We start from the raw sequence: 26,976 nt of genomic DNA on the forward strand, positions 1-26,976 counted from the left end.
CTTGAAGGCTGGGGTTATTTATATGAAAGGATCCTGAGGGCAGTGGCTGCAGCCTGCCAAGTGAAGGGATGGGTAGGTGTCTGTGCCTGAGGGAGAGGGTGGCATGGTGGGGGCACTGGGGGGTGGGTGGGCAGGCTGGGGGCACTGGGGGGTGGGGGTGCAGGGTGGGGGCACTGGGGAGTGGAGGGGCAGGGTGGGGGGTGGGGGGTGGGTGGGCAGGGTGGGGGCACTGGGGAGTGGAGGGGCAGGGTGGGGGCACTGGGGAGTGGAGGGGCAGGGTGGGGGCACTGGGGAGTGGAGGGGCAGGGTGGGGGCACTGGGGGGTGGGTGGCATGGTGGGGGCACTGGGGGGTGGGGGCACTGGGGGGTGGGTGGCATGGTGTGGGGGGGCAGGGTGGGGGCACTGGGGAGTGGAGGGGCAAGGTGGGGGCACTGGGGAGTGGAGGGGCAGGGTGGGGGCACTGGGGGGATGAGATAGACTTTCAGAAGAGTGTCGGCCCATTGGTCTGGGTTGGTCTTCAAGTCCATAAAGAGTTAGGCAGGATAGTGCTGAGCCATCACTGGACAGCATTAAAACAACCGTCTGTCCATGGCTGTTACAGCCACCCACAGCAGTCCTCCCTTCTGCCACTGCAGTCCCACGTTCTGTACCACTACTGCCCTGTTGGCCGGATTAACTCATAGGTGAGCCCCTCTGGTCTGTCTGATCCTCTGGTCTGCCTGATCCTCTCTGGTCTGCCTGATCCTCTCTGGTCTGCCGGATCCTCTCTGTTCTGTCTGATCCTGTCTGATCCTCTCTGTTCTGTCTGATCCTCTGGTCTGCCTGATCCTCTCTGATCCTCTCTGTTCTGTCTGATCCTGTCTGGTCTGCCTGATCCTCTCTGGTCTGCCTGATCCTCTCTGGTCTGCCTGATCCTCTCTGTTCTGTCTGATCATCTCTGGTCTGCCTGATCCTGTGTGTGTGTGTGTGTGTGTGTGTGTGTGTGTGTGTGTGTGTGTGTGTGTGTGTGTGTGTGTGTGAGATATAGTTGTCTGTCCCCTGTCCTAGTTCAACTATGGTACACTGAACGTGTGAATCATAAATGTCTATGATTAGTTAACTCATAGGTGAGCCCCTCTCTCTCTGTGTGTGTGTGTGAGATTAGGTTGTGTCCCTGTCTTACTTGAGCTATAGTACCACTGGGAACACTAGCATTGCTCTGGTCTGGAACACCTGTTTTCTGTGTTTGGTGGTTTTGGTCATGATGAGGTGATAACATGAGGAATGAGCTGTGGTCCCCTGAACTACTGGAGTCCTGTGTTTCTGTCAGTTGTGCCTGTTAGTAGCACAATGGATTAGAAAAATCTCCATTTCATTTTTAAAATCAATACGTTACGGCTGATTCCTTCATCAAGGTATTTTCCCATCTCTACCTCATCATGTATCTAATTGGTTAATTGGTTAACTGTGTGTTGGGGAATGTTCATATTCATGTGTGAAGTGTCTGAATCCAAGAAGAGATCAGACAGCGATGTCATAACGGTTTAATATGATGCGTTCATTAATTGTCTGAAAGGGTTTGGGTCTGAAGTTGTGTGAGATCACAACGTCTTAAGTATCTTAGTGTAGGTGAAGCAGGATAATGGACCCATGCAGTATTAAAGGTTATAGGCATTTCAAAGGAACGCCATCTTTTACGATTCGTAATGACAATGATGGATGGGAACCTCACAGACATTTAAATATCCTCTTAATGTTGACAAATGATATCTGAGATGTCACAGTGAACCAAATTCACCAAATGTCAAAAGTCAATTAGGAAAAAGCATTTCAGAGTGAGAACATTTTCTGATCCGTAATGACAAATTACAAATCACGGGTCGGCAGGAGGCCTAGTGGTTAGAGCTTTGGGCCAGTAACCGAAAGGTTGCTAGATTGAATCACAGAGCTGACAAGGTAAAAATCTGTCATTCTGTCCCTGAACAAGGTAGTTAACCTAGTGTAACCGATGTGAAATAGCTGGCTAGTTAGCAGTGGTGCGTGCTAATAGTGTTTCAATTGGGTGACGTCACTTGCTCTGAGACCTGAAGCAGTTGTTCCCCTTGCTCTGCAAGGGTCGTGGCTTTTGTGGCGCGATGGGTAACAAGGCTTCGTGGGTGACTGTTGTTGATGTGTGCAGAGGGTCCCTGGTTGAAGCCCATGTTGGGGCGAGGAGAGGGACGGAAGCTATACTGTTACACTAGGCCATCATTGTAAATAAGAATTTGTTCTTAACTGACTTGCCTAGTTAAATAAATGTAAAAAATAAATACAGGCAGCCTATCCCTGAATCAGACAAGATTCATATTAATGACAGATGATACAGGCAGCCTATCCCTGAATCAGACTAGATTCATATTAATGACAGATGATACAGGCAACCTATCCCTGAATCACAACTAGATTCATATTAATGACAGATGATACAGGCAGCCTATCCCTGAATCAGAACTATATTCATATTAATGACAGATGATACAGGCAGCCTATCCCTGAATCAGACTAGATTCATATTAATGACAGATGATACAGGCAGCCTATCCCTGAATAAGAACTAGATTCATATTAATGACAGATGGTACAGGCAGCCTATCCCTGAATCAGAACTAGATTCATATTAATGACAGATGATACAGGCAGCCTATCCCTGAATCAGACTAGATCCATATTAATGACAGATGATACAGGCAGCCTATCCCTGAATCAGACTAGATTCATATTAATGACAGATGATACAGGCAGCCTATCCCTGAATCAGACTAGATTCATATTAATGACAGATGATACAGGCAGCCTATCCCTGAATCAGACTAGATTCATATTAATGACAGATGATACAGGCAGCCTATCCCTGAATCAGACTAGATTCATATTAATGACAGATGATACAGGCAGCCTATCCCTGAATCAGACTAGATTCATATTAATGACAGATGATACAGGCAGCCTATCCCTGAATCAGACTAGATTCATATTAATGACAGATGATACAGGCAGCCTATCCCTGAATAAGAACTAGATTCATATTAATGACAGATGATACAGGCAGCCTATCCCTGAATCAGAACTAGATTCATATTAATGACAGATGATACAGGCAGCCTATCCCTGAATCAGACTAGATCCATATTAATGACAGATGATTCAGGCAGCCTATCCCTGAATCAGACTAGATCCATATTAATGACAGATGATACAGGCAACCTATCCCTGAATCAGACTAGATTCATATTAATGACAGATGATAGAGGCAGCCTATCCCTGAATCAGACTAGATTCATATTAATGACAGATGATACAGGCAGCCTATCCCTGAATCAGACTAGATTCATATTAATGACAGATGATACAGGCAGCCTATCCCTGAATCAGACTAGATTCATATTAATGACAGATGATACAGGCAGCCTATCCCTGAATCAGACTAGATTCATATTAATGACAGATGATACAGGCAGCCTATCCCTGAATCAGACTAGATTCATATTAATGACAGATGATACAGGCAGCCTATCCCTGAATCAGACTAGATTCATATTAATGACAGATGATACAGGCAACCTATCCCTGAATCAGACAAGATTCATATTAATGACAGATGATACAGGCAGCCTATCCCTGAATCAGAACTAGATTCATATTAATGACAGATGATACAGGCAGCCTATCCCTGAATCAGAACTATATTCATATTAATGACAGATGATACAGGCAGCCTATCCCTGAATAAGACTAGATTCATATTAATGACAGATGATACAGGCAGCCTATCCCTGAATCAGAACTAGATTCATATTAATGACAGATGTTACAGGCAGCCTATCCCTGAATCAGACTAGATTCATATTAATGACAGATGATACTGGCAGCCTATCCCTGAATCAGACTAGATCCATATTAATGACAGATGATACAGGCAACCTATCCCTGAATCAGACTAGATTCATATTAATGACAGATGATACAGGCAGCCTATCCCTGAATCAGACTAGATTCATATTAATGACAGATGATACAGGCAGCCTATCCCTGAATCAGACTAGATTCATATTAATGACAGATGATACAGGCAGCCTATCCCTGAATCAGACTAGATTCATATTAATGACAGATGATACAGGCAACCTATCCCTGAATCAGACAAGATTCATATTAATGACAGATGATACAGGCAGCCTATCCCTGAATCAGAACTAGATTCATATTAATGACAGATGATACAGGCAGCCTATCCCTGAATCAGAACTATATTCATATTAATGACAGATGATACAGGCAGCCTATCCCTGAATAAGACTAGATTCATATTAATGACAGATGATACAGGCAGCCTATCCCTGAATCAGAACTAGATTCATATTAATGACAGATGTTACAGGCAGCCTATCCCTGAATCAGACTAGATTCATATTAATGACAGATGATACTGGCAGCCTATCCCTGAATCAGACTAGATCCATATTAATGACAGATGATACAGGCAACCTATCCCTGAATCAGACTAGATTCATATTAATGACAGATGATACAGGCAGCCTATCCCTGAATCAGACTAGATTCATATTAATGACAGATGATACAGGCAGCCTATCCCTGAATCAGACTAGATCCATATTAATGACAGATGATACAGGCAACCTATCCCTGAATCAGACTAGATTCATATTAATGACAGATGATACAGGCAGCCTATCCCTGAATCATACTAGATCCATATTAATGACAGATGATACAGGCAACCTATCCCTGAATCAGACTAGATTCATATTAATGACTCATGATACAGGCAGCCTATCCCTGAATAAGACTAGATCCATATTAATGACAGATGATACAGGCAACCTATCCCTGAATCAGACTAGATTCATATTAATGACAGATGATACAGGCAGCCTATCCCTGAATCAGACTAGATTCATATTAATGACAGATGATACAGGCAGCTTATCCCTGAATCAGACTAGATTCATAGGATAGTTTTTCTTTATGTTGGTTTATCTCACTGAGGTGACACCAGATATCCTGCAGACATGATTAATTTACAATCTGAGGATGCTACCATTCCATCTGCCTCTGGCCCCGTCCACCAACTGGGGCCAAAGACCTCATCAACAACTTAGCACCGACACTCAAGCCTATTAAGTTACCCCAGGGTGTGTTTTAAATATGGGCCCTGTGAGACATATTGTCTACGATGATATGTTTGATTAGAAAATAGATTGTGGTTCACTTACATATGTAGGCTATTTTTGCAACGCCAGCATGGTGTGTGCAACGCCAGCATGGTGTGTGCAACGCCAGCATGGTGTGTGCAACGCCAGCATGGTGTGTGCAACGCCAGCATGGTGTGTGCAACGCCAGCATGGTGTGTGCAACGCCAGCATGGTGTGTGCAACGCCAGCATGGTGTGTGCAACGCCAGCATGGTGTGTGCAACGCCAGCATGGTGTGTGCAACGCCAGGGTTGTGGGTTCGATTCCCACGGGGGGCCAATACAAAATAAATAAATAAATAAATAAAATGCATGAAATTAAATGTATGAAATATATGCATTCACTACTGTAAGTTGCTCTGGGATAAGAGCGTCTGCTAAATGACTAAAAATGTAAAAATAAAAATGTAATACTCAGTAATAGTTGGTAGTAGTCAGTAATTGCCAGTAATACTCAGTAGTAGTCGGTAGTAGTCGGTAGTAGTCAGTGATAGTCGGTAATAGTCGATAGTAGTCAGTAATACTCAATAATACTCAGTAATAATCCAAGTATTACAGTGAATAGGAATATTAATTTCCTCTTTGAAGTTGAAGACCTTTAGGAAAAATCTTATGCACTTTAGAACGTGTCCTGGCTGAAGGTTGCTTGTTTCTGTCTGTAACAGCCAAGTCGTGGTGAGAACAGCTGATACCTCACACAGTATCAGATCTTAATGGCAATCAGGAGACTTATAGCTAAACTTAGCAGCTAGTTTCATTCCCTACGTCTCTTTCAGTGTTTTCATGTGTTTGATAGAAAACTGATAGAAAACATAGATGTACAATTTGAATTGAAAATACTTTATTTAGTGACGTAACACATTGTGTACTTTATGTCCAACCTTTTGCTTTATGTTATAGTTGTTGTTGTTGTTGAAGATGATGAAGACTTTGTAACATAGTGGTCCCTGGGGGAGGCATAGACTATTCCAGGCTGTATCACAACCGGCCGTGATTGGTAGTTTAATTTTTAAAAATATATTTCACCTTTATTTAACCAGGTGCGACAAAAACAACAATCACAGGATAAACAAATGCACAGTCAATAACACAATAGAAAAACCTGTATACAGTGTATGCAAATGAAGTAAGGAGGTAAGGCAATAAATAGGCCAATAGTGGCGAAGTAATTATAATTTAGCAATTTACACTGGAGTGATAAATAAATAGACTTATTGTATGTGTATGATACCAAGACAGGCATGCTTACCTTAGTAGACTACTAATAGAAAGAGGTCCTAGTATGATCCCTGACCAAGGGAAGGCTCCTCCCTGACCTGTTTTGCTTGTTGGGTTGATTGATCACCTAGAACTGAGTCTAATGTAGTCTAGTGACTCAGTAGATTCACCACAAACGATCATGTCATGTCTTTAATAGTTGGCTGTTGATAGATTTTATGGAGGCTGTTTTTAGTACTCGCTCTTATTGTGTAATTGAGATCTGAAACCTGGCAGAAGACACTTCTAGAAGGCTCCAGGGTTACATCCCAAATGGCAGCCTAACCCCTATATAGTGCATTGGCCCTGGTCAAAAGTAGTGCACTATATAGGGAATAGAGTGCCGTTGGACTCTGGTCAAAAGTAGTGCACTATATAGGGGAAAGGGTGCCATTTGGGACTCAAAGGCAAATTCTTGGATTTGTTGACTTTTCACAAACTTCTCACCAGGTGGCAGTATGCACACAACTGTGGACTGGTGTAGTGCTGTAAACATACCACCATGGGGAGTGAGGGGGGTAGACAACACAGGCAAACCAGTTCTGAGCTTTTGCCTAACTATTGGCAAAAGAGTTGATCTGATTGGTTAAAAGAGTTGATCTGATTGGTCAAAAGATCAATTAGTGGAAAAGGATCAGAATTGGGCTGCATGTGTAAATGCAGCCATAGTAATCCGATCCACCACTCTGGCATTTGGAGGAGAAAGCTGGATTATGATCATTTGATGATTTGGTTGTTAAGTAAAGGAACAAGGAACATGATAGGGGATCTTCCTTGGAACTGGCATATGTGTGTCATGCCTGCTGTACAACTTTGTGTCGTTTTTTTCATTGGATGGAATTCATTGTTTAAAACCAGCAGAATATAATTTAACAATAGTGTTTTTACTTCTTCCTCAGAAAGGTGAAAAGACCAAACAGCCATCATGTCTGAGTGAGTAAAAGTGGATTTCAACATTAGGAAAACATTTACAGAATATCTTGCATATATCCAGAATTGTCTTACTTTTACAAAATGGAACAAAATGGTCATACCTTTTCCTGAACAACAAGAGAATGACATTAATTGTACTCACTCTTTCTGACAGGAAAAAGATGTCATCGAGCCGCAAGCATCATCTGAAGGTAACCAACGGCAACTTCCATGACCTCTCTAAGATTCTATCCAGTTAGTGACTCAACAGAGATCTTATATAAATGGCTTAGAGATCTCTTACCTCTTAAACATCATGACAAAAATTCCACTTGTGATTTGTACGATTTATACAAACAATCCAACCACTTTCTGACAACAAATGTTATATTAACAAATCAAAAATATAAAAGACAATCACTGTTTTGAGGCCTGTCCCTTAGTAAGACATGACTATATTAAAAACAAAAAAACTAAATTTTAAGTGAGAATAGGCATTGGTCTGAAGCCGAAAAACAGTGATTCACATGAGCACAGCAATGCCTATTCCACCCATGCTCTACCAAGGTTTTCCAGCACACAGCTTTGACCTACTACAGCAACTATGTTGGTATTGTACTTCCAGCTATGTGTAGGCAGGTTGCTTAGGACTCAAACCTTCTACCGTAACTAGATCAACACACCAACTGAAATATAAATCTCATGTAAATGTCTGTAAAATGCTTCCGATAAAGCATCTGTCAAGTACGTAAAAAAAAACGGTTGCTGTGTTGTTGCTGTCCCTCAGAGTTTGATGCTCCAGATCGCCCAGGAACTGATAGCAGAAGAGGAAGCCCAGTCTTTAGAGGACAGGAAGCAGTACATGAGTGAAAATATCGCTCCCCTGCAGCTCACAGGATCCATTGCAGAACTCCAGGTATCACATAGGCTGCGTTGAGACAGGCAGCCCAAATCTGATAATTTTTTTCACTAATTGTTCTGTTGACCAATCAACTCTGAAAAATATTTGATATGAAAAGACCTGATGTGATTGGTCAATAGACCAATTAGTATAAAAAATCTCAGAATTGGGCTGTCTGAGGTTAATGCCAGTTGTAGTTGTTATCGTTGGATTGCATTTTACATGATTAATATCCCTTATAACAACAATGTTTGTAATGTAACACATTGGCTGTCTGTGTCGTGTTATGAGTTGCTGTGATTGTCTCTGAACAGGACCTGTGTAAGAAGATGCACCAGAGGATTGATGTGATAGATGAGGAAAGATACGACCTGGGCAGCAAAGTTGGCAAAAGTGATAAAGAGGTGGGTTATATCTGTTATACTGTAATGATAAAGAGGTGGGGTTATATCTGATCTGTAATGAAAAAGAGGTGGGGTTATATCTGTTATACTGTAATGATAAAGAGGTGGGGTTATATCTGATCTGTAATGATAAAGAGGTGGGGTTATATCTGTTATACTGTAATGGTAAAGAGGTGGGGTTATATCTGTTATACTGTAATGATAAAGAGGTGGGGTTATATCTGTTATACTGTAATGATAAAGAGGTGGGGTTATATCTGTTATACTGTAATGATAAAGAGGTGGGGTTATATCTGATCTGTAATGATAAAGAGGTGGGGTTATATCTGTTATACTGTAATGGTAAAGAGGTGGGGTTATATCTGTTATACTGTAATGATAAAGAGGTGGGGTTATATCTGTTATACTGTAATGATAAAGAGGTGGGTTATATCTGTTATACTGTAATGATAAAGAGGTGGGGTTATATCTGATCTGTAATGGTAAAGAGGTGGGTTATATCTGTTATACTGTAATGATAAAGAGGTGGGGTTATATCTGATCTGTAATGATAAAGAGGTGGGGTTATATCTGATCTGTAATGATAAAGAGGTGGGGTTATATCTGATCTGTAATGATAAAGAGGTGGGGTTATATCTGATCTGTATTGATAAAGAGGTGGGGTTATATCTGTTATACTGTAATGGTAAAGAGGTGGGGTTATATCTGTTATACTGTAATGATAAAGAGGTGGGGTTATATCTGTTATACTGTAATGATAAAGAGGTGGGGTTATATCTGTTATACTGTAATGATAAAGAGGTGAGTTATATCTGTTATACTGTAATGATAAAGAGGTGGGGTTATATCTGTTATACTGTAATGATAAAGAGGTGGGGTTATATCTGTTATACTGTAATGATAAAGAGGTGAGTTATATCTGTTATACTGTAATGATAAAGAGGTGGGGTTATATCTGTTATACTGTAATGATAAAGAGGTGGGGTTATATCTGATCTGCAATGATAAAGAGGTGGGGTTATATCTGATCTGCAATGATAAAGAGGTGGGGTTATATCTGATCTGTAATGGTAAAGAGGTGGGGTTATATCTGTTATACTGTAATGATAAAGAGGTGAGTTATATCTGTTATACTGTAATGATAAAGAGGTGGGGTTATATCTGTTATACTGTAATGATAAAGAGGTGGGGTTATATCTGTTATACTGTAATTATAAAGAGGTGGGGTTATATCTGTTATACTGTAATGATAAAGAGGTGGGGTTATATCTGATCTGTAATGATAAAGAGGTGGGGTTATATCTGTTATACTGTAATGATAAAGAGGTGGGGTTATATCTGTTATACTGTAATGATAAAGAGGTGGGGTTATATCTGATCTGTAATGATAAAGAGCTGGGGTTATATCTGTTATACTGTAATGATAAAGAGGTGGGGTTATATCTGATCTGTAATGATAAAGAGGTGGGGTTATATCTGTTATACTGTAATGATAAAGAGGTGGGGTTATATCTGATCTGCAATGATAAAGAGGTGGAGTTATATCTGATCTGTAATGATAAAGAGGTGGGTTATATCTGTTATACTGTAATGATAAAGAGGTGGGGTTATATCTGTTATACTGTAATGATAAAGAGGTGGGGTTATATCTGATCTGTAATGATAAAGAGGTGGGGTTATATCTGTTATACTGTAATGATAAAGAGGTGGGGTTATATCTGTTATACTGTAATGATAAAGAGGTGGGGTTATATCTGTTATACTGTAATGATAAAGAGGTGGGGTTATATCTGATCTGTAATGATAAAGAGGTGGGGTTATATCTGTTATACTGTAATGATAAAGAGGTGGGGTTATATCTGTTATACTGTAATTATAAAGAGGTGGGGTTATATCTGTTATACTGTAATGATAAAGAGGTGAGTTATATCTGTTATACTGTATTGATAAAGAGGTGGGGTTATATCTGTTCTACTGTAATGATAAAGAGGTGGGGTTATATCTGATCTGTAATGATAAAGAGGTGGGGTTATATCTGTTATACTGTAATGATAAAGAGGTGGGGTTATATCTGATCTGTAATGATAAAGAGGTGAGTTATATCTGATCTGTAATGATAAAGAGGTGGGTTATATCTGTTATACTGTAATGATAAAGAGGTGGGGTTATATCTGATCTGTAATGATAAAGAGGTGGGTTATATCTGTTATACTGTAATGATAAAGAGGTGGGGTTATATCTGATCTGTAATGATAAAGAGCTGGGGTTATATCTGTTATACTGTAATGATAAAGAGGTGGGGTTATATCTGTTATACTGTAATGATAAAGAGGTGGGGTTATATCTGTTATACTGTAATGATAAAGAGGTGGGGTTATATCTGATCTGTATTGATAAAGAGGTGGGGTTATATCTGTTATACTGTAATGATAAAGAGGTGAGTTATATCTGTTATACTGTAATGATAAAGAGGTGGGGTTATATCTGTTATACTGTAATGATAAAGAGCTGGGGTTATATCTGATCTGTAATGATAAAGAGGTGGGGTTATATCTGTTATACTGTAATGATAAAGAGGTGGGGTTATATCTGTTATACTGTAATGATAAAGAAGTGGGGTTATATCTGTTATACTGTAATGATAAAGAGGTGGGGTTATATCTGTTATACTGTAATGATAAAGAGGTGGGGTTATATCTGTTATACTGTAATGATAAAGAGGTGGGGTTATATCTGTTATACTGTAATGATAAAGAGGTGAGTTATATCTGTTATACTGTAATGATAAAGAGGTGAGTTATATCTGTTATACTGTAATGATAAAGAGGTGGGGTTATATCTGTTATACTGTAATGATAAAGAGGTGGGGTTATATCTGATCTGCAATGATAAAGAGGTGGGGTTATATCTGATCTGTATTGATAAAGAGGTGGGGTTATATCTGTTATACTGTAATGATAAAGAGGTGAGTTATATGTGTTATACTGTAATGATAAAGAGGTGGGGTTATATCTGTTATACTGTAATGATAAAGAGGTGGGGTTATATCTGATCTGTAATGATAAAGAGGTGGGGTTATATCTGATCTGTAATGATAAAGAGGTGGGGTTATATCTGTTATACTGTAATGATAAAGAGGTGGGTTATATCTGTTATACTGTAATGATAAAGAGGTGGGGTTATATCTGATCTGTAATGATAAAGAGGTGGGGTTATATCTGTTATACTGTAATGATAAAGAGGTGGGGTTATATCTGATCTGTAATGATAAAGAGGTGGGGTTATATCTGATCTGTAATGATAAAGAGGTGGGGTTATATCTGATCTGTAATGATAAAGAGGTGGGGTTATATCTGATCTGTAATGATAAAGAGGTGGGGTTATATCTGTTATACTGTAATGATAAAGAGGTGGGGTTATATCTGTTATACTGTAATGATAAAGAGGTGGGGTTATATCTGTTATACTGTATTGATAAAGAGGTGGGGTTATATCTGTTATACTGTAATGATAAAGAGGTGGGGTTATATCTGATCTGTAATGATAAAGAGGTGGGGTTATATCTGTTATACTGTAATGATAAAGAGGTGGGGTTATATCTGATCTGTAATGGTAAGAGGTGGGTTATATCTGATCTGTAATGATAAAGAGGTGGGGTTATATCTGTTATACTGTAATGATAAAGAGGTGGGGTTATATCTGATCTGTAATGGTAAAGATGTGGGTTATATCTGATCTGTAATGATAAAGAGGTGGGGTTATATCTGTTATACTGTAATGATAAAGAGGTGGGGTTATATCTGATCTGTAATGATAAAGAGGTGGGGTTATATCTGATCTGTATTGATAAAGAGGTGGGGTTATATCTGATCTGTAATGATAAAGAGGTGGGGTTATATCTGTTATACTGTAATGATAAAGAGGTGGGGTTATATCTGTTATACTGTAATGATAAAGAGGTGGGGTTATATCTGATCTGTAATGATAAAGAGGTGGGGTTATATCTGATCTGTAATAATAAAGAGGTGGGTTATATCTGATCTGTAATGATAAAGAGGTGGGGTTATATCTGATCTGTAATGATAAAGAGGTGGGGTTATATCTGATCTGTAATGGTAAAGAGGTGGGGTTATATCTGTTATACTGTAATGATAAAGAGGTGGGGTTATATCTGTTATACTGTAATGATAAAGAGGTGGGGTTATATCTGTTATACTGTAATTATAAAGAGGTGGGGTTATATCTGTTATACTGTAATGATAAAGAGGTGGGGTTATATCTGATCTGTAATGATAAAGAGGTGGGGTTATATCTGTTATACTGTAATGATAAAGAGGTGGGGTTATATCTGTTATACTGTAATGATAAAGAGGTGGGGTTATATCTGATCTGTAATGATAAAGAGCTGGGGTTATATCTGTTATACTGTAATGATAAAGAGGTGGGGTTATATCTGATCTGTAATGATAAAGAGGTGGGGTTATATCTGTTATACTGTAATGATAAAGAGGTGGGGTTATATCTGATCTGCAATGATAAAGAGGTGGGGTTATATCTGATCTGTAATGATAAAGAGGTGGGTTATATCTGTTATACTGTAATGATAAAGAGGTGGGGTTATATCTGTTATACTGTAATGATAAAGAGGTGGGGTTATATCTGATCTGTAATGATAAAGAGGTGGGGTTATATCTGTTATAATGTAATGATAAAGAGGTGGGGTTATATCTGTTATACTGTAATGATAAAGAGGTGGGGTTATATCTGTTATAATGTAATGATAAAGAGGTGGGGTTATATCTGATCTGTAATGATAAAGAGGTGGGGTTATATCTGTTATACTGTAATGATAAAGAGGTGGGGTTATATCTGTTATACTGTAATTATAAAGAGGTGGGGTTATATCTGTTATACTGTAATGATAAAGAGGTGAGTTATATCTGTTATACTGTATTGATAAAGAGGTGGGGTTATATCTGTTATACTGTAATGATAAAGAGGTGGGGTTATATCTGATCTGTAATGATAAAGAGGTGAGTTATATCTGATCTGTAATGATAAAGAGGTGGGTTATATCTGTTATACTGTAATGATAAAGAGGTGGGGTTATATCTGTTATACTGTAATGATAAAGAGGTGGGGTTATATCTGTTATACTGTAATGATAAAGAGCTGGGGTTATATCTGTTATACTGTAATGATAAAGAGGTGGGGTTATATCTGATCTGTAATGATAAAGAGGTGGGGTTATATCTGATCTGTAATGATAAAGAGGTGGGGTTATATCTGTTATACTGTAATGATAAAGAGGTGGGGTTATATCTGTTATACTGTAATGATAAAGAGGTGGGGTTATATCTGTTATACTGTAATGATAAAGAGGTGGGGTTATATCTGTTATACTGTAATGATAAAGAGGTGGGGTTATATCTGTTATACTGTAATGATAAAGAGGTGAGTTATATCTGTTATACTGTAATGATAAAGAGGTGAGTTATATCTGTTATACTGTAATGATAAAGAGGTGGGGTTATATCTGTTATACTGTAATGATAAAGAGGTGGGGTTATATCTGATCTGCAATGATAAAGAGGTGGGGTTATATCTGATCTGTATTGATAAAGAGGTGGGGTTATATCTGTTATACTGTAATGATAAAGAGGTGGGTTATATCTGTTATACTGTAATGATAAAGAGGTGGGGTTATATCTGTTATACTGTAATGATAAAGAGGTGGGGTTATATCTGTTATACTGTAATGATAAAGAGGTGGGGTTATATCTGATCTGTAATGGTAAAGAGGTGGGTTATATCTGATCTGTAATGATAAAGAGGTGGGGTTATATCTGTTATACTGTAATGATAAAGAGGTGGGGTTATATCTGATCTGTAATGGTAAAGAGGTGGGGTTATATCTGATCTGTATTGATAAAGAGGTGGGGTTATATCTGTTATACTGTAATGATAAAGAGGTGGGGTTATATCTGATCTGTAATGATAAAGAGGTGGGGTTATATCTGATCTGTATTGATAAAGAGGTGGGGTTATATCTGATCTGTAATGATAAAGAGGTGGGGTTATATCTGTTATACTGTAATGATAAAGAGGTGGGGTTATATCTGTTATACTGTAATGATAAAGAGGTGGGGTTATATCTGATCTGTAATGATAAAGAGGTGGGGTTATATCTGATCTGTAATGATAAAGAGGTGGGTTATATCTGATCTGTAATGATAAAGAGGTGGGGTTATATCTGATCTGTAATGATAAAGAGGTGGGGTTATATCTGATCTGTAATGGTAAAGAGGTGGGGTTATATCTGTTATACTGTAATGATAAAGAGGTGGGGTTATATCTGTTATACTGTAATGATAAAGATGTGGGGTTATATCTGTTATACTGTAATGATAAAGAGGTGAGTTATATCTGTTATACTGTAATGATAAAGAGGTGGGGTTATATCTGTTATACTGTAATGATAAAGAGGTGGGGTTATATCTGTTATACTGTAATGATAAAGAGGTGGGGTTATATCTGTTATACTGTAATGATAAAGAGGTGGGGTTATATCTGTTATACTGTAATGATAAAGAGGTGGGGTTATATCTGTTATACTGTAATGATAAAGAGGTGGGGTTATATCTGATCTGTAATGATAAAGAGGTGGGGTTATATCTGATCTGTAATGATAAAGAGGTGGGGTTATATCTGATCTGTAATGATAAAGAGGTGGGGTTATATCTGTTATACTGTAATGATAAAGAGGTGGGGTTATATCTGTTATACTGTAATGATAAAGAGGTGGGGTTATATCTGTTATACTGTAATGATAAAGAGGTGGGGTTATATCTGATCTGTAATGATAAAGAGGTGGGGTTATATCTGTTATACTGTAATGATAAAGAGGTGGGGTTATATCTGTTATACTGTAATGATAAAGAGGTGGGGTTATATCTGTTATACTGTAATGATAAAGAGGTGGGGTTATATCTGTTATACTGTAATGATAAAGAGGTGGGGTTATATCTGTTATACTGTAATGATAAAGAGGTGGGGTTATATCTGATCTGTAATGATAAAGAGGTGGGGTTATATCTGTTATACTGTAATGATAAAGAGGTGGGGTTATATCTGTTATACTGTATTGATAAAGAGGTGGGGTTATATCTGTTATACTGTAATGATAAAGAGGTGGGTTATATCTGTTATACTGTAATGATAAAGAGGTGGGGTTATATCTGTTATACTGTATTGATAAAGAGGTGGGGTTATATCTGTTATACTGTAATGATAAAGAGGTGGGGTTATATCTGTTATACTGTAATGATAAAGAGGTGGGTTATATCTGTTAAACTGTATTGATAAAGAGGTGGGGTTATATCTGTTATACTGTAATGATAAAGAGGTGGGGTTATATCTGTTATACTGTAATGATAAAGAGGTGGGTTATATCTGTTATACTGTAATGATAAAGAGGTGGGGTTATATCTGTTATACTGTAATGATAAAGAGGTGAGTTATATCTGTTATACTGTAATGATAAAGAGGTGGGGTTATATCTGTAATACTGTAATGATAAAGAGGTGGGGTTATATCTGTTATACTGTAATGATAAAGAGGGTGGGGTTATATCTGATCTGTAATGATAAAGAGGTGGGGTTATATCTGTTATACTGTAATGATAAAGAGGTGGGGTTATATCTGTTATACTGTAATGATAAAGAGGTGGGGTTATATCTGTTATACTGTAATGATAAAGAGGTGGGGTTATATCTGATCTGTAATGATAAAGAGGTGGGGTTATATCTGTTATACTGTAATGATAAAGAGGTGGGGTTATATCTGTTATACTGTAATGATAAAGAGGTGAGTTATATCTGATCTGTAATGATAAAGAGGTGGGGTTATATCTGTTATACTGTAATGATAAAGAGGTGGGGTTATATCTGATCTGTAATGATAAAGAGCTGGGGTTATATCTCTTATACTGTAATGATAAAGAGGTGGGGTTATATCTGTTATACTGTAATGATAAAGAGGTGGGGTTATATCTGTTATACTGTAATGATAAAGAGGTGAGTTATATCTGTTATACTGTAATGATAAAGAGGTGGGGTTATATCTGTTATACTGTAATGATAAAGAGGTGGGGTTATATCTGATCTGTAATGATAAAGAGGTGGGGTTATATCTGTTATAATGTAATGATAAAGAGGTGGGGTTATATCTGTTATACTGTAATGATAAAGAGGTGGGGTTATATCTGTTATAATGTAATGATAAAGAGGTGGGGTTATATCTGATCTGTAATGATAAAGAGGTGGGGTTATATCTGTTATACTGTAATGATAAAGTGGTGGGGTTATATCTGTTATACTGTAATTATAAAGAGGTGGGGTTATATCTGTTATACTGTAATGATAAAGAGGTGAGTTATATCTGTTATACTGTATTGATAAAGAGGTGGGGTTATATCTGTTATACTGTAATGATAAAGAGGTGGGGTTATATCTGATCTGTAATGATAAAGAGGTGAGTTATATCTGATCTGTAATGATAAAGAGGTGGGTTATATCTGTTATACTGTAATGATAAAGAGGTGGGGTTATATCTGTTATACTGTAATGATAAAGAGGTGGGGTTATATCTGTTATACTGTAATGATAAAGAGCTGGGGTTATATCTGTTATACTGTAATGATAAAGAGGTGGGGTTATATCTGTTATACTGTAATGATAAAGAGGTGGGGTTATATCTGTTATACTGTAATGATAAAGAGGTGGGGTTATATCTGTTATACTGTAATGATAAAGAGGTGGGGTTATATCTGTTATACTGTAATGATAAAGAGGTGAGTTATATCTGTTATACTGTAATGATAAAGAGGTGAGTTATATCTGTTATACTGTAATGATAAAGAGGTGGGGTTATATCTGTTATACTGTAATGATAAAGAGGTGGGGTTATATCTGATCTGCAATGATAAAGAGGTGGGGTTATATCTGTTATACTGTAATGATAAAGAGGTGGGGTTATATCTGATCTGTAATGGTAAAGAGGTGGGTTATATCTGATCTGTAATGATAAAGAGGTGGGGTTATATCTGTTATACTGTAATGATAAAGAGGTGGGGTTATATCTGATCTGTAATGATAAAGAGGTGGGGTTATATCTGATCTGTATTGATAAAGAGGTGGGGTTATATCTGATCTGTAATGATAAAGAGGTGGGGTTATATCTGTTATACTGTAATGATAAAGAGGTGGGGTTATATCTGTTATACTGTAATGATAAAGAGGTGGGGTTATATCTGATCTGTAATGATAAAGAGGTGGGGTTATATCTGATCTGTAATGATAAAGAGGTGGGTTATATCTGATCTGTAATGATAAAGAGGTGGGGTTATATCTGATCTGTAATGATAAAGAGGTGGGGTTATATCTGATCTGTAATGGTAAAGAGGTGGGGTTATATCTGTTATACTGTAATGATAAAGAGGTGGGGTTATATCTGTTATACTGTAATGATAAAGATGTGGGGTTATATCTGTTATACTGTAATGATAAAGAGGTGAGTTATATCTGATATACTGTAATGATAAAGAGGTGGGGTTATATCTGTTATACTGTAATGATAAAGAGGTGGGGTTATATCTGTTATACTGTAATGATAAAGAGGTGGGGTTATATCTGTTATACTGTAATGATAAAGAGGTGGGGTTATATCTGTTATACTGTAATGATAAAGAGGTGGGGTTATATCTGTTATACTGTAATGATAAAGAGGTGGGGTTATATCTGATCTGTAATGATAAAGAGGTGGGGTTATATCTGATCTGTAATGATAAAGAGGTGGGGTTATATCTGATCTGTAATGATAAAGAGGTGGGGTTATATCTGTTATACTGTAATGATAAAGAGGTAGGGGTTATATCTGTATACTGTAATGATAAAGAGGTGGGTTATATCTGTTATACTGATAAAGAGGTGGGGTTATATCTGTTATACTGTAATGATAAAGAGGTGGGGTTATATCTGATCTGTAATGATAAAGAGGTGGGGTTATATCTGTTATACTGTAATGATAAAGAGGTGGGGTTATATCTGTTATACTGTAATGATAAAGAGGTGGGTTATATCTGTTATACTGTAATGATAAAGAGGTGGGGTTATATCTGTTATACTGTATTGATACAGAGGTGGGGTTATATCTGTTATACTGTAATGATAAAGAGGTGGGGTTATATCTGTTATACTGTAATGATAAAGAGGTGGGTTATATCTGTTAAACTGTATTGATAAAGAGGTGGGGTTATATCTGTTATACTGTAATGATAAAGAGGTGGGGTTATATCTGTTATACTGTAATGATAAAGAGGTGGGTTATATCTGTTATACTGTAATGATAAAGAGGTGGGGTTATATCTGTTATACTGTAATGATAAAGAGGTGAGTTATATCTGTTATACTGTAATGATAAAGAGGTGGGGTTATATCTGTAATACTGTAATGATAAAGAGGTGGGGTTATATCTGTTATACTGTAATGATAAAGAGGTGGGGTTATATCTGATCTGTAATGATAAAGAGGTGGGGTTATATCTGTTATACTGTAATGATAAAGAGGTGGGGTTATATCTGTTATACTGTAATGATAAAGAGGTGGGGTTATATCTGTTATACTGTAATGATAAAGAGGTGGGGTTATATCTGATCTGTAATGATAAAGAGGTGGGGTTATATCTGTTATACTGTAATGATAAAGAGGTGGGGTTATATCTGTTATACTGTAATGATAAAGAGGTGAGTTATATCTGATCTGTAATGATAAAGAGGTGGGGTTATATCTGTTATACTGTAATGATAAAGAGGTGGGGTTATATCTGATCTGTAATGATAAAGAGCTGGGGTTATATCTCTTATACTGTAATGATAAAGAGGTGGGGTTATATCTGTTATACTGTAATGATAAAGAGGTGGGGTTATATCTGTTATACTGTAATGATAAAGAGGTGAGTTATATCTGTTATACTGTAATGATAAAGAGGTGGGGTTATATCTGTTATACTGTAATGATAAAGAGGTGGGGTTATATCTGTTATACTGTAATGATAAAGAAGTGGGGTTATATCTGTTATACTGTAATGATAAAGAGGTGGGGTTATATCTGTTATACTGTAATTATAAAGAGGTGAGTTATATCTGATCTGTAATGATAAAGAGGTGGGGTTATATCTGTTATACTGTAATGATAAAGAGGTGGGGTTATATCTGATCTGTAATGATAAAGAGGTGGGGTTATATCTGTTATACTGTAATGATAAAGAGGTGGGGTTATATCTGTTATACTGTAATGATAAAGAGGTGGGGTTATATCTGTTATACTGTAATGATAAAGAGGTGGGGTTATATCTGATCTGTAATGATAAAGAGGTGGGGTTATATCTGTTATACTGTAATAATAAAGAGGTGGGGTTATATCTGTTATACTGTAATGATAAAGAGGTGGGGTTATATCTGTTATACTGTAATGATAAAGAGGTGGGGTTATATCTGTTATACTGTAATGATAAAGAGGTGGGGTTATATCTGATCTGTAATGATAAAGATGTGGGGTTATATCTGTTATACTGTAATGATAAAGAGGTGGGGTTATATCTGTTATACTGTAATGATAAAGAGGTGGGGTTATATCTGTAATACTGTAATGATAAAGAGGTGGGGTTATATCTGATCTGTAATGATAAAGAGGTGGGGTTATATCTGTTATACTGTAATGATAAAGAGGTGGGGTTATATCTGTTATACTGTAAGGATAAAGAGGTGGGGTTATATCTGTTATACTGTAATGATAAAGAGGTGGGGTTATATCTGATCTGTAATGATAAAGAGGTGGGGTTATATCTGATCTGTAATGATAAAGAGGTGGGGTTATAGCTGATCTGTAATGATAAAGAGGTGGGGTTATATCTGTTATACTGTAATGATAAAGAGGTGGGGTTATATCTGTTATACTGTAATGATAAAGAGGTGGGGTTATATCTGTTATACTGTAATGATAAAGAGGTGGGGTTATATCTGTTATACTGTAATGATAAAGAGGTGGGGTTATATCTGTTATACTGTAATGATAAAGAGGTGGGTTATATCTGATCTGTATTGATAAAGAGGTGGGGTTATATCTGTTATACTGTAATGATAAAGAGGTGGGATTATATCTGATCTGTAATAATAAAGAGGTGGGGTTATATCTGATCTGTATTGATAAAGAGGTGGGGTTATATCTGATATACTGTATTGATAAAGAGGTGGGGTTATATCTGATCTGTAATGATAAAGAGGTGGGGTTATATCTGATCTGTATTGATAAAGAGGTGCGGTTATATCTGATCTGTAATGATAAAGAGGTGGGGTTATATCTGTTATACTGTAATGATAAAGAGGTGGGGTTATATCTGTTATACTGTAATGATAAAGAGGTGGGGTTATATCTGATATGTAATGATAAAGAGGTGGGTTATATCTGATCTGTAATGATAAAGAGGTGGGTTATATCTGATCTGTAATGATAAAGAGGTGGGGTTATATCTGATCTGTAATGATAAAGAGGTGGGGTTATATCTGATCTGTAATGGTAAAGAGGTGGGGTTATATCTGTTATACTGTAATGATAAAGAGGTGGGGTTATATCTGTTATACTGTAATGATAAAGAGGTGGGGTTATATCTGTTATACTGTAATGATAAAGAGGTGAGTTATATCTGTTATACTGTAATGATAAAGAGGTGGGGTTATATCTGTTATACTGTAATGATAAAGAGGTGGGGTTATATCTGTTATACTGTAATGATAAAGAGGTGGGGTTATATCTGTTATACTGTAATGATAAAGAGGTGGGGTTATATCTGTTATACTGTAATGATAAAGAGGTGGGGTTATATCTGTTATACTGTAATGATAAAGAGGTGGGGTTATATCTGATCTGTAATGATAAAGAGGTGGGGTTATATCTGATCTGTAATGATAAAGAGGTGGGGTTATATCTGATCTGTAATGATAAAGAGGTGGGGTTATATCTGTTATACTGTAATGATAAAGAGGTGGGGTTATATCTGTTATACTGTAATGATAAAGAGGTGGGGTTATATATGTTATACTGTAATGATAAAGAGGTGGGGTTATATCTGTTATACTGTAATGATAAAGAGGTGGGGTTATATCTGTTATACTGTAATGATAAAGAGGTGGGGTTATATCTGATCTGTAATGATAAAGAGGTGGGGTTATATCTGATCTGTAATGATAAAGAGGTGGGGTTATATCTGATCTGTAATGATAAAGAGGTGGGGTTATATCTGTTATACTGTAATGATAAAGAGGTGGGGTTATATCTGTTATACTGTAATGATAAAGAGGTGGGGTTATATCTGTTATACTGTAATGATAAAGAGGTGGGGTTATATCTGTTATACTGTAATGATAAAGAGGTGGGGTTATATCTGATCTGTAATGATAAAGAGGTGGGGTTATATCTGTTATACTGTAATGATAAAGAGGTGGGGTTATATCTGTTATACTGTAATGATAAAGAGGTGGGTTATATCTGTTATACTGTAATGATAAAGAGGTGGGGTTATATCTGTTATACTGTATTGATAAAGAGGTGGGGTTATATCTGTTATAATGTAATGATAAAGAGGTGGGGTTATATCTGTTATACTGTAATGATAAAGAGGTGGGTTATATCTGTTATACTGTATTGATAAAGAGGTGGGGTTATATCTGTTATACTGTAATGATAAAGAGGTGGGGTTATATCTGTTATACTGTAATGATAAAGAGGTGGGTTATATCTGTTATACTGTAATGATAAAGAGGTGGGGTTATATCTGTTATACTGTAATGATAAAGAGGTGAGTTATATCTGTTATACTGTAATGATAAAGAGGTGGGGTTATATCTGTAATACTGTAATGATAAAGAGGTGGGGTTATATCTGTTATACTGTAATGATAAAGAGGTGGGGTTATATCTGATCTGTAATGATAAAGAGGTGGGGTTATATCTGTTATACTGTAATTATAAAGAGGTGGGGTTATATCTGTTATACTGTAATGATAAAGAGGTGGGGTTATATCTGTTATACTGTAATGATAAAGAGGTGGGGTTATATCTGATCTGTAATGATAAAGAGGTGGGGTTATATCTGTTATACTGTAATGATAAAGAGGTGGGGTTATATCTGTTATACTGTAATGATAAAGAGGTGGGGTTATATCTGTTATACTGTAATGATAAAGAGGTGGGGTTATATCTGTTATACTGTAATGATAAAGAGGTGGGGTTATATCTGTTATACTGTAATGATAAAGAGGTGGGGTTATATCTGTTATACTGTAATGATAAAGAGGTGGGGTTATATCTGATCTGTATTGATAAAGAGGTGGGGTTATATCTGTTATACTGTAATGATAAAGAGGTGGGGTTATATCTGTTATACTGTAATGATAAAGAGGTGGGTTATATCTGTTATACTGTAATGATAAAGAGGTGGGGTTATATCTGTTATACTGTAATGATAAAGAGGTGGGGTTATATCTGTTATACTGTAATGATAAAGAAGTGGGGTTATATCTGTTATACTGTAATGATAAAGAGGTGGGGTTATATCTGTTATACTGTAATTATAAAGAGGTGAGTTATATCTGATCTGTAATGATAAAGAGGTGGGGTTATATCTGTTATACTGTAATGATAAAGAGGTGGGGTTATATCTGATCTGTAATGATAAAGAGGTGGGGTTATATCTGTTATACTGTAATGATAAAGAGGTGGGGTTATATCTGTTATACTGTAATGATAAAGAGGTGGGGTTATATCTGTTATACTGTAATGATAAAGAGGTGGGGTTATATCTGATCTGTAATGATAAAGAGGTGGGGTTATATCTGTTATACTGTAATAATAAAGAGGTGGGGTTATATCTGATCTGTAATGATAAAGAGGTGGGGTTATATCTGTTATACTGTAATGATAAAGAGGTGGGGTTATATCTGTTATACTGTAATGATAAAGAGGTGGGGTTATATCTGATCTGTAATGATAAAGAGGTGGGTTATATCTGTTATACTGTAATGATAAAGAGGTGGGGTTATATCTGATCTGTAATGATAAAGAGGTGGGGTTATATCTGTTATACTGTAATAATAAAGAGGTGGGGTTATATCTGTTATACTGTAATGATAAAGAGGTGGGGTTATATCTGTTATACTGTAATGATAAAGAGGTGGGGTTATATCTGATCTGTAATGATAAAGAGGTGGGGTTATATCTGTTATACTGTAATGATAAAGAGGTGGGTTATATCTGTTATACTGTAATAATAAAGAGGTGGGGTTATATCTGTTATACTGTAATGATAAAGAGGTGGGGTTATATCTGTTATACTGTAATGATAAAGAGGTGGGGTTATATCTGATCTGTAATGATAAAGAGGTGGGGTTATATCTGTTATACTGTAATGATAAAGAGGTGGGGTTATATCTGTTATACTGTAATGATAAAGAGGTGGGGTTATATCTGTTATACTGTAATGATAAAGAGGTGGGGTTATATCTGATCTGTAATGATAAAGAGGTGGGGTTATATCTGTTATACTGTAATGATAAAGAGGTGGGGTTATATATGTTATACTGTAAGGATAAAGAGGTGGGGTTATATCTGTTATACTGTAATGATAAAGAGGTGGGGTTATATCTGATCTGTAATGATAAAGAGGTGGGGTTATATCTGATCTGTAATGATAAAGAGGTGGGGTTATATCTGATCTGTAATGATAAAGAGGTGGGGTTATATCTGTTATACTGTAATGATAAAGAGGTGGGGTTATATCTGTTATACTGTAATGATAAAGAGGTGGGGTTATATCTGTTATACTGTAATGATAAAGAGGTGGGGTTATATCTGTTATACTGTAATGATAAAGAGGTGGGGTTATATCTGTTATACTGTAATGATAAAGAGGTGGGATTATATCTGATCTGTAATAATAAAGAGGTGGGGTTATATCTGATCTGTATTGATAAAGAGGTGGGGTTATATCTGTTATACTGTATTGATAAAGAGGTGGGGTTATATCTGTTATACTGTATTGATAAAGAGGTGGGGTTATATCTGTTATACTGTAATGATAAAGAGGTGAGTTATATCTGTTATACTGTAATGATAAAGAGGTGGGGTTATATCTGTTATACTGTAATGATAAAGAGGTGGGGTTATATCTGTTATACTGTAATGATAAAGAGCTGGGGTTATATCTGTTATACTGTAATGATAAAGAGGTGGGGTTATATCTGTTATACTGTAATGATAAAGAGGTGGGGTTATATCTGTTATACTGTAATGATAATGAGGTGGGTTATATCTGTTATACTGTAATGATAAAGAGGTGGGGTTATATCTGTTATACTGTAATGATAAAGAGGTGGGGTTATATCTGTTATACTGTAATGATAAAGAGGTGGGGTTATATCTGTTATACTGTAATGATAAAGAGGTGGGGTTATATCTGATCTGTAATGATAAAGAGGTGGGGTTATATCTGATCTGTATTGATAAAGAGGTGGGGTTATATCTGTTATACTGTAATAATAAAGAGGTGGGGTTATATCTGTTATACTGTAATGATAAAGAGGTGGGTTATATCTGTTATACTGTAATGATAAAGAGGTGGGGTTATATCTGTTATACTGTAATGATAAAGAGGTGGGGTTATATCTGTCATGTGGTGTGCATGTAGTGTGTATAGTGTGTATAGTCTCTCTTTCGCTCTCTGTCTCTCTATCTCTCTCTCGGTCTCTCTCTCTCTCTCTCTCTCTATCTCTCTCTCTCTCTCTCTCTCTCGGTCTCTCTCTCTCTCTCTCTCTCTCTCTCTCTCTCTCTCTCTCTCCAGATTGAGGATCTGCAGATAAAAGTACAGGACCTGAAGGGAAAGTTCAAGAAGCCCGTCCTGAAGAAAGTGCGTATGTCTGCTGATGCTATGCTCCAGGCTCTGCTGGGCTCCAAACACAAGGTGTCCATGGATCTGAGGTCCAACCTGAAGCAGGTCAAGAAGGAGGTCAAGGAGGAGGTAGGGTTGCTTCCCAATACTATAACTTAATATCAGTAGAGTTCGTTGTATGAGAGTTCAAGAGGATCCCACTGCTGATACCAAACGTTATATTACAAATAGTGTGAGTGTAATCTGATACATTAGCAAGTGGTGAAACTACTGCTATAGTGTATATACTGTGTTTCAACTCAGCACTCCAATGTGGATGATTCTGAGTCGTTGTTTTTTTATTTGGGATTAATTGTTGTATTACTCAAATGCACATTGAAACAAACATACATGGATCCAACGCAACAAAATGTAGACGAATATATTTGATCTGCTTCTCTTCCCACTCAGGACAAAGAATCTGTGGGTGACTGGCGTAAGAACATTGAAGACAAATCAGACAGAAAGAAGATGTTTGAGACTAATAAGGAGTAGATGTTCGAGACAGGAAGATGTTTCAGACCGCTTGAACAACCTTCTGCCTTTGGTTACTAAGTTATCCAGATACGACTCGTTTGTTTGTTTGTTTTCGTCTCTGGCTCAATTAATCTATGAGGTAGTTCCATCTCTGTAGGACTGTTGTGACAGATGTTAATGAATTGTTATGGTATCTAAGAGGTAGTTCCATCTCTCTGGGACTGTTGTGACAGATGTTAATGTGTTTAATCAAAACAACCTGTAGTACTGTTTACTACTTTATTCCTTTGTTCCAATTCAATTTCTGAAAATAAATGATTTGGTGAAAAAAAACATGATTTATTTTCTGTATGCCTTTCTGCTACTGCTACAAAAGGTAATTGAATTTCCCACAGCGGTTATACCATCACCTTACCTATGCCTGCTTTGATATACACTGCTCAAAAAAATAAAGGGAACACTTAAACAACACAATGTAACTCCAAGTCAATCACACTTCTGTGAAATCAAACTGTCCACTTAGGAAGCAACACTGATTGACACATTTCACATGCTGTTGTGCAAATGGAATAGACAACAGGTGGAAATTATAGGCAATTAGCAAGACACCCCCAATAAAGGAGTGGTTCTGCAGGTGGGGACCACAGACCACTTCTCAGTTCCTATGCTTCCTGGCTGATGTTTTGGTCACTTTTGAATGCTGGTGGTGCTTTCACTCTAGTGGTAGCATGAGACGGAGTCTACAACCCACACAAGTGG

The 26,976-nt window shown here is 36.9% G+C and overlaps 1 protein-coding gene across 1 annotated transcript; it reads left to right on the top strand.

The window, feature by feature from the left end:
- The first annotated feature begins 468 nt into the window (after positions 1-468).
- Positions 469-26,542, top strand: LOC115203605 (troponin I, fast skeletal muscle-like). The gene is made up of 7 exons (XM_029768410.1): positions 469-684; positions 7,387-7,420; positions 7,575-7,611; positions 8,187-8,315; positions 8,615-8,704; positions 25,654-25,830; positions 26,152-26,542. The coding sequence occupies exons 2-7, from the start codon at positions 7,413-7,415 to the stop codon at positions 26,233-26,235; spliced, it is 525 nt and encodes a 174-aa protein (XP_029624270.1). The 5' UTR covers positions 469-684; positions 7,387-7,412; the 3' UTR covers positions 26,236-26,542.
- The last annotated feature ends 434 nt before the right edge of the window (positions 26,543-26,976 follow it).

This window comes from Salmo trutta, chromosome 12 (assembly GCF_901001165.1).
Source record: "Salmo trutta chromosome 12, fSalTru1.1, whole genome shotgun sequence".
Lineage (NCBI taxonomy): Eukaryota > Metazoa > Chordata > Actinopteri > Salmoniformes > Salmonidae > Salmo > Salmo trutta.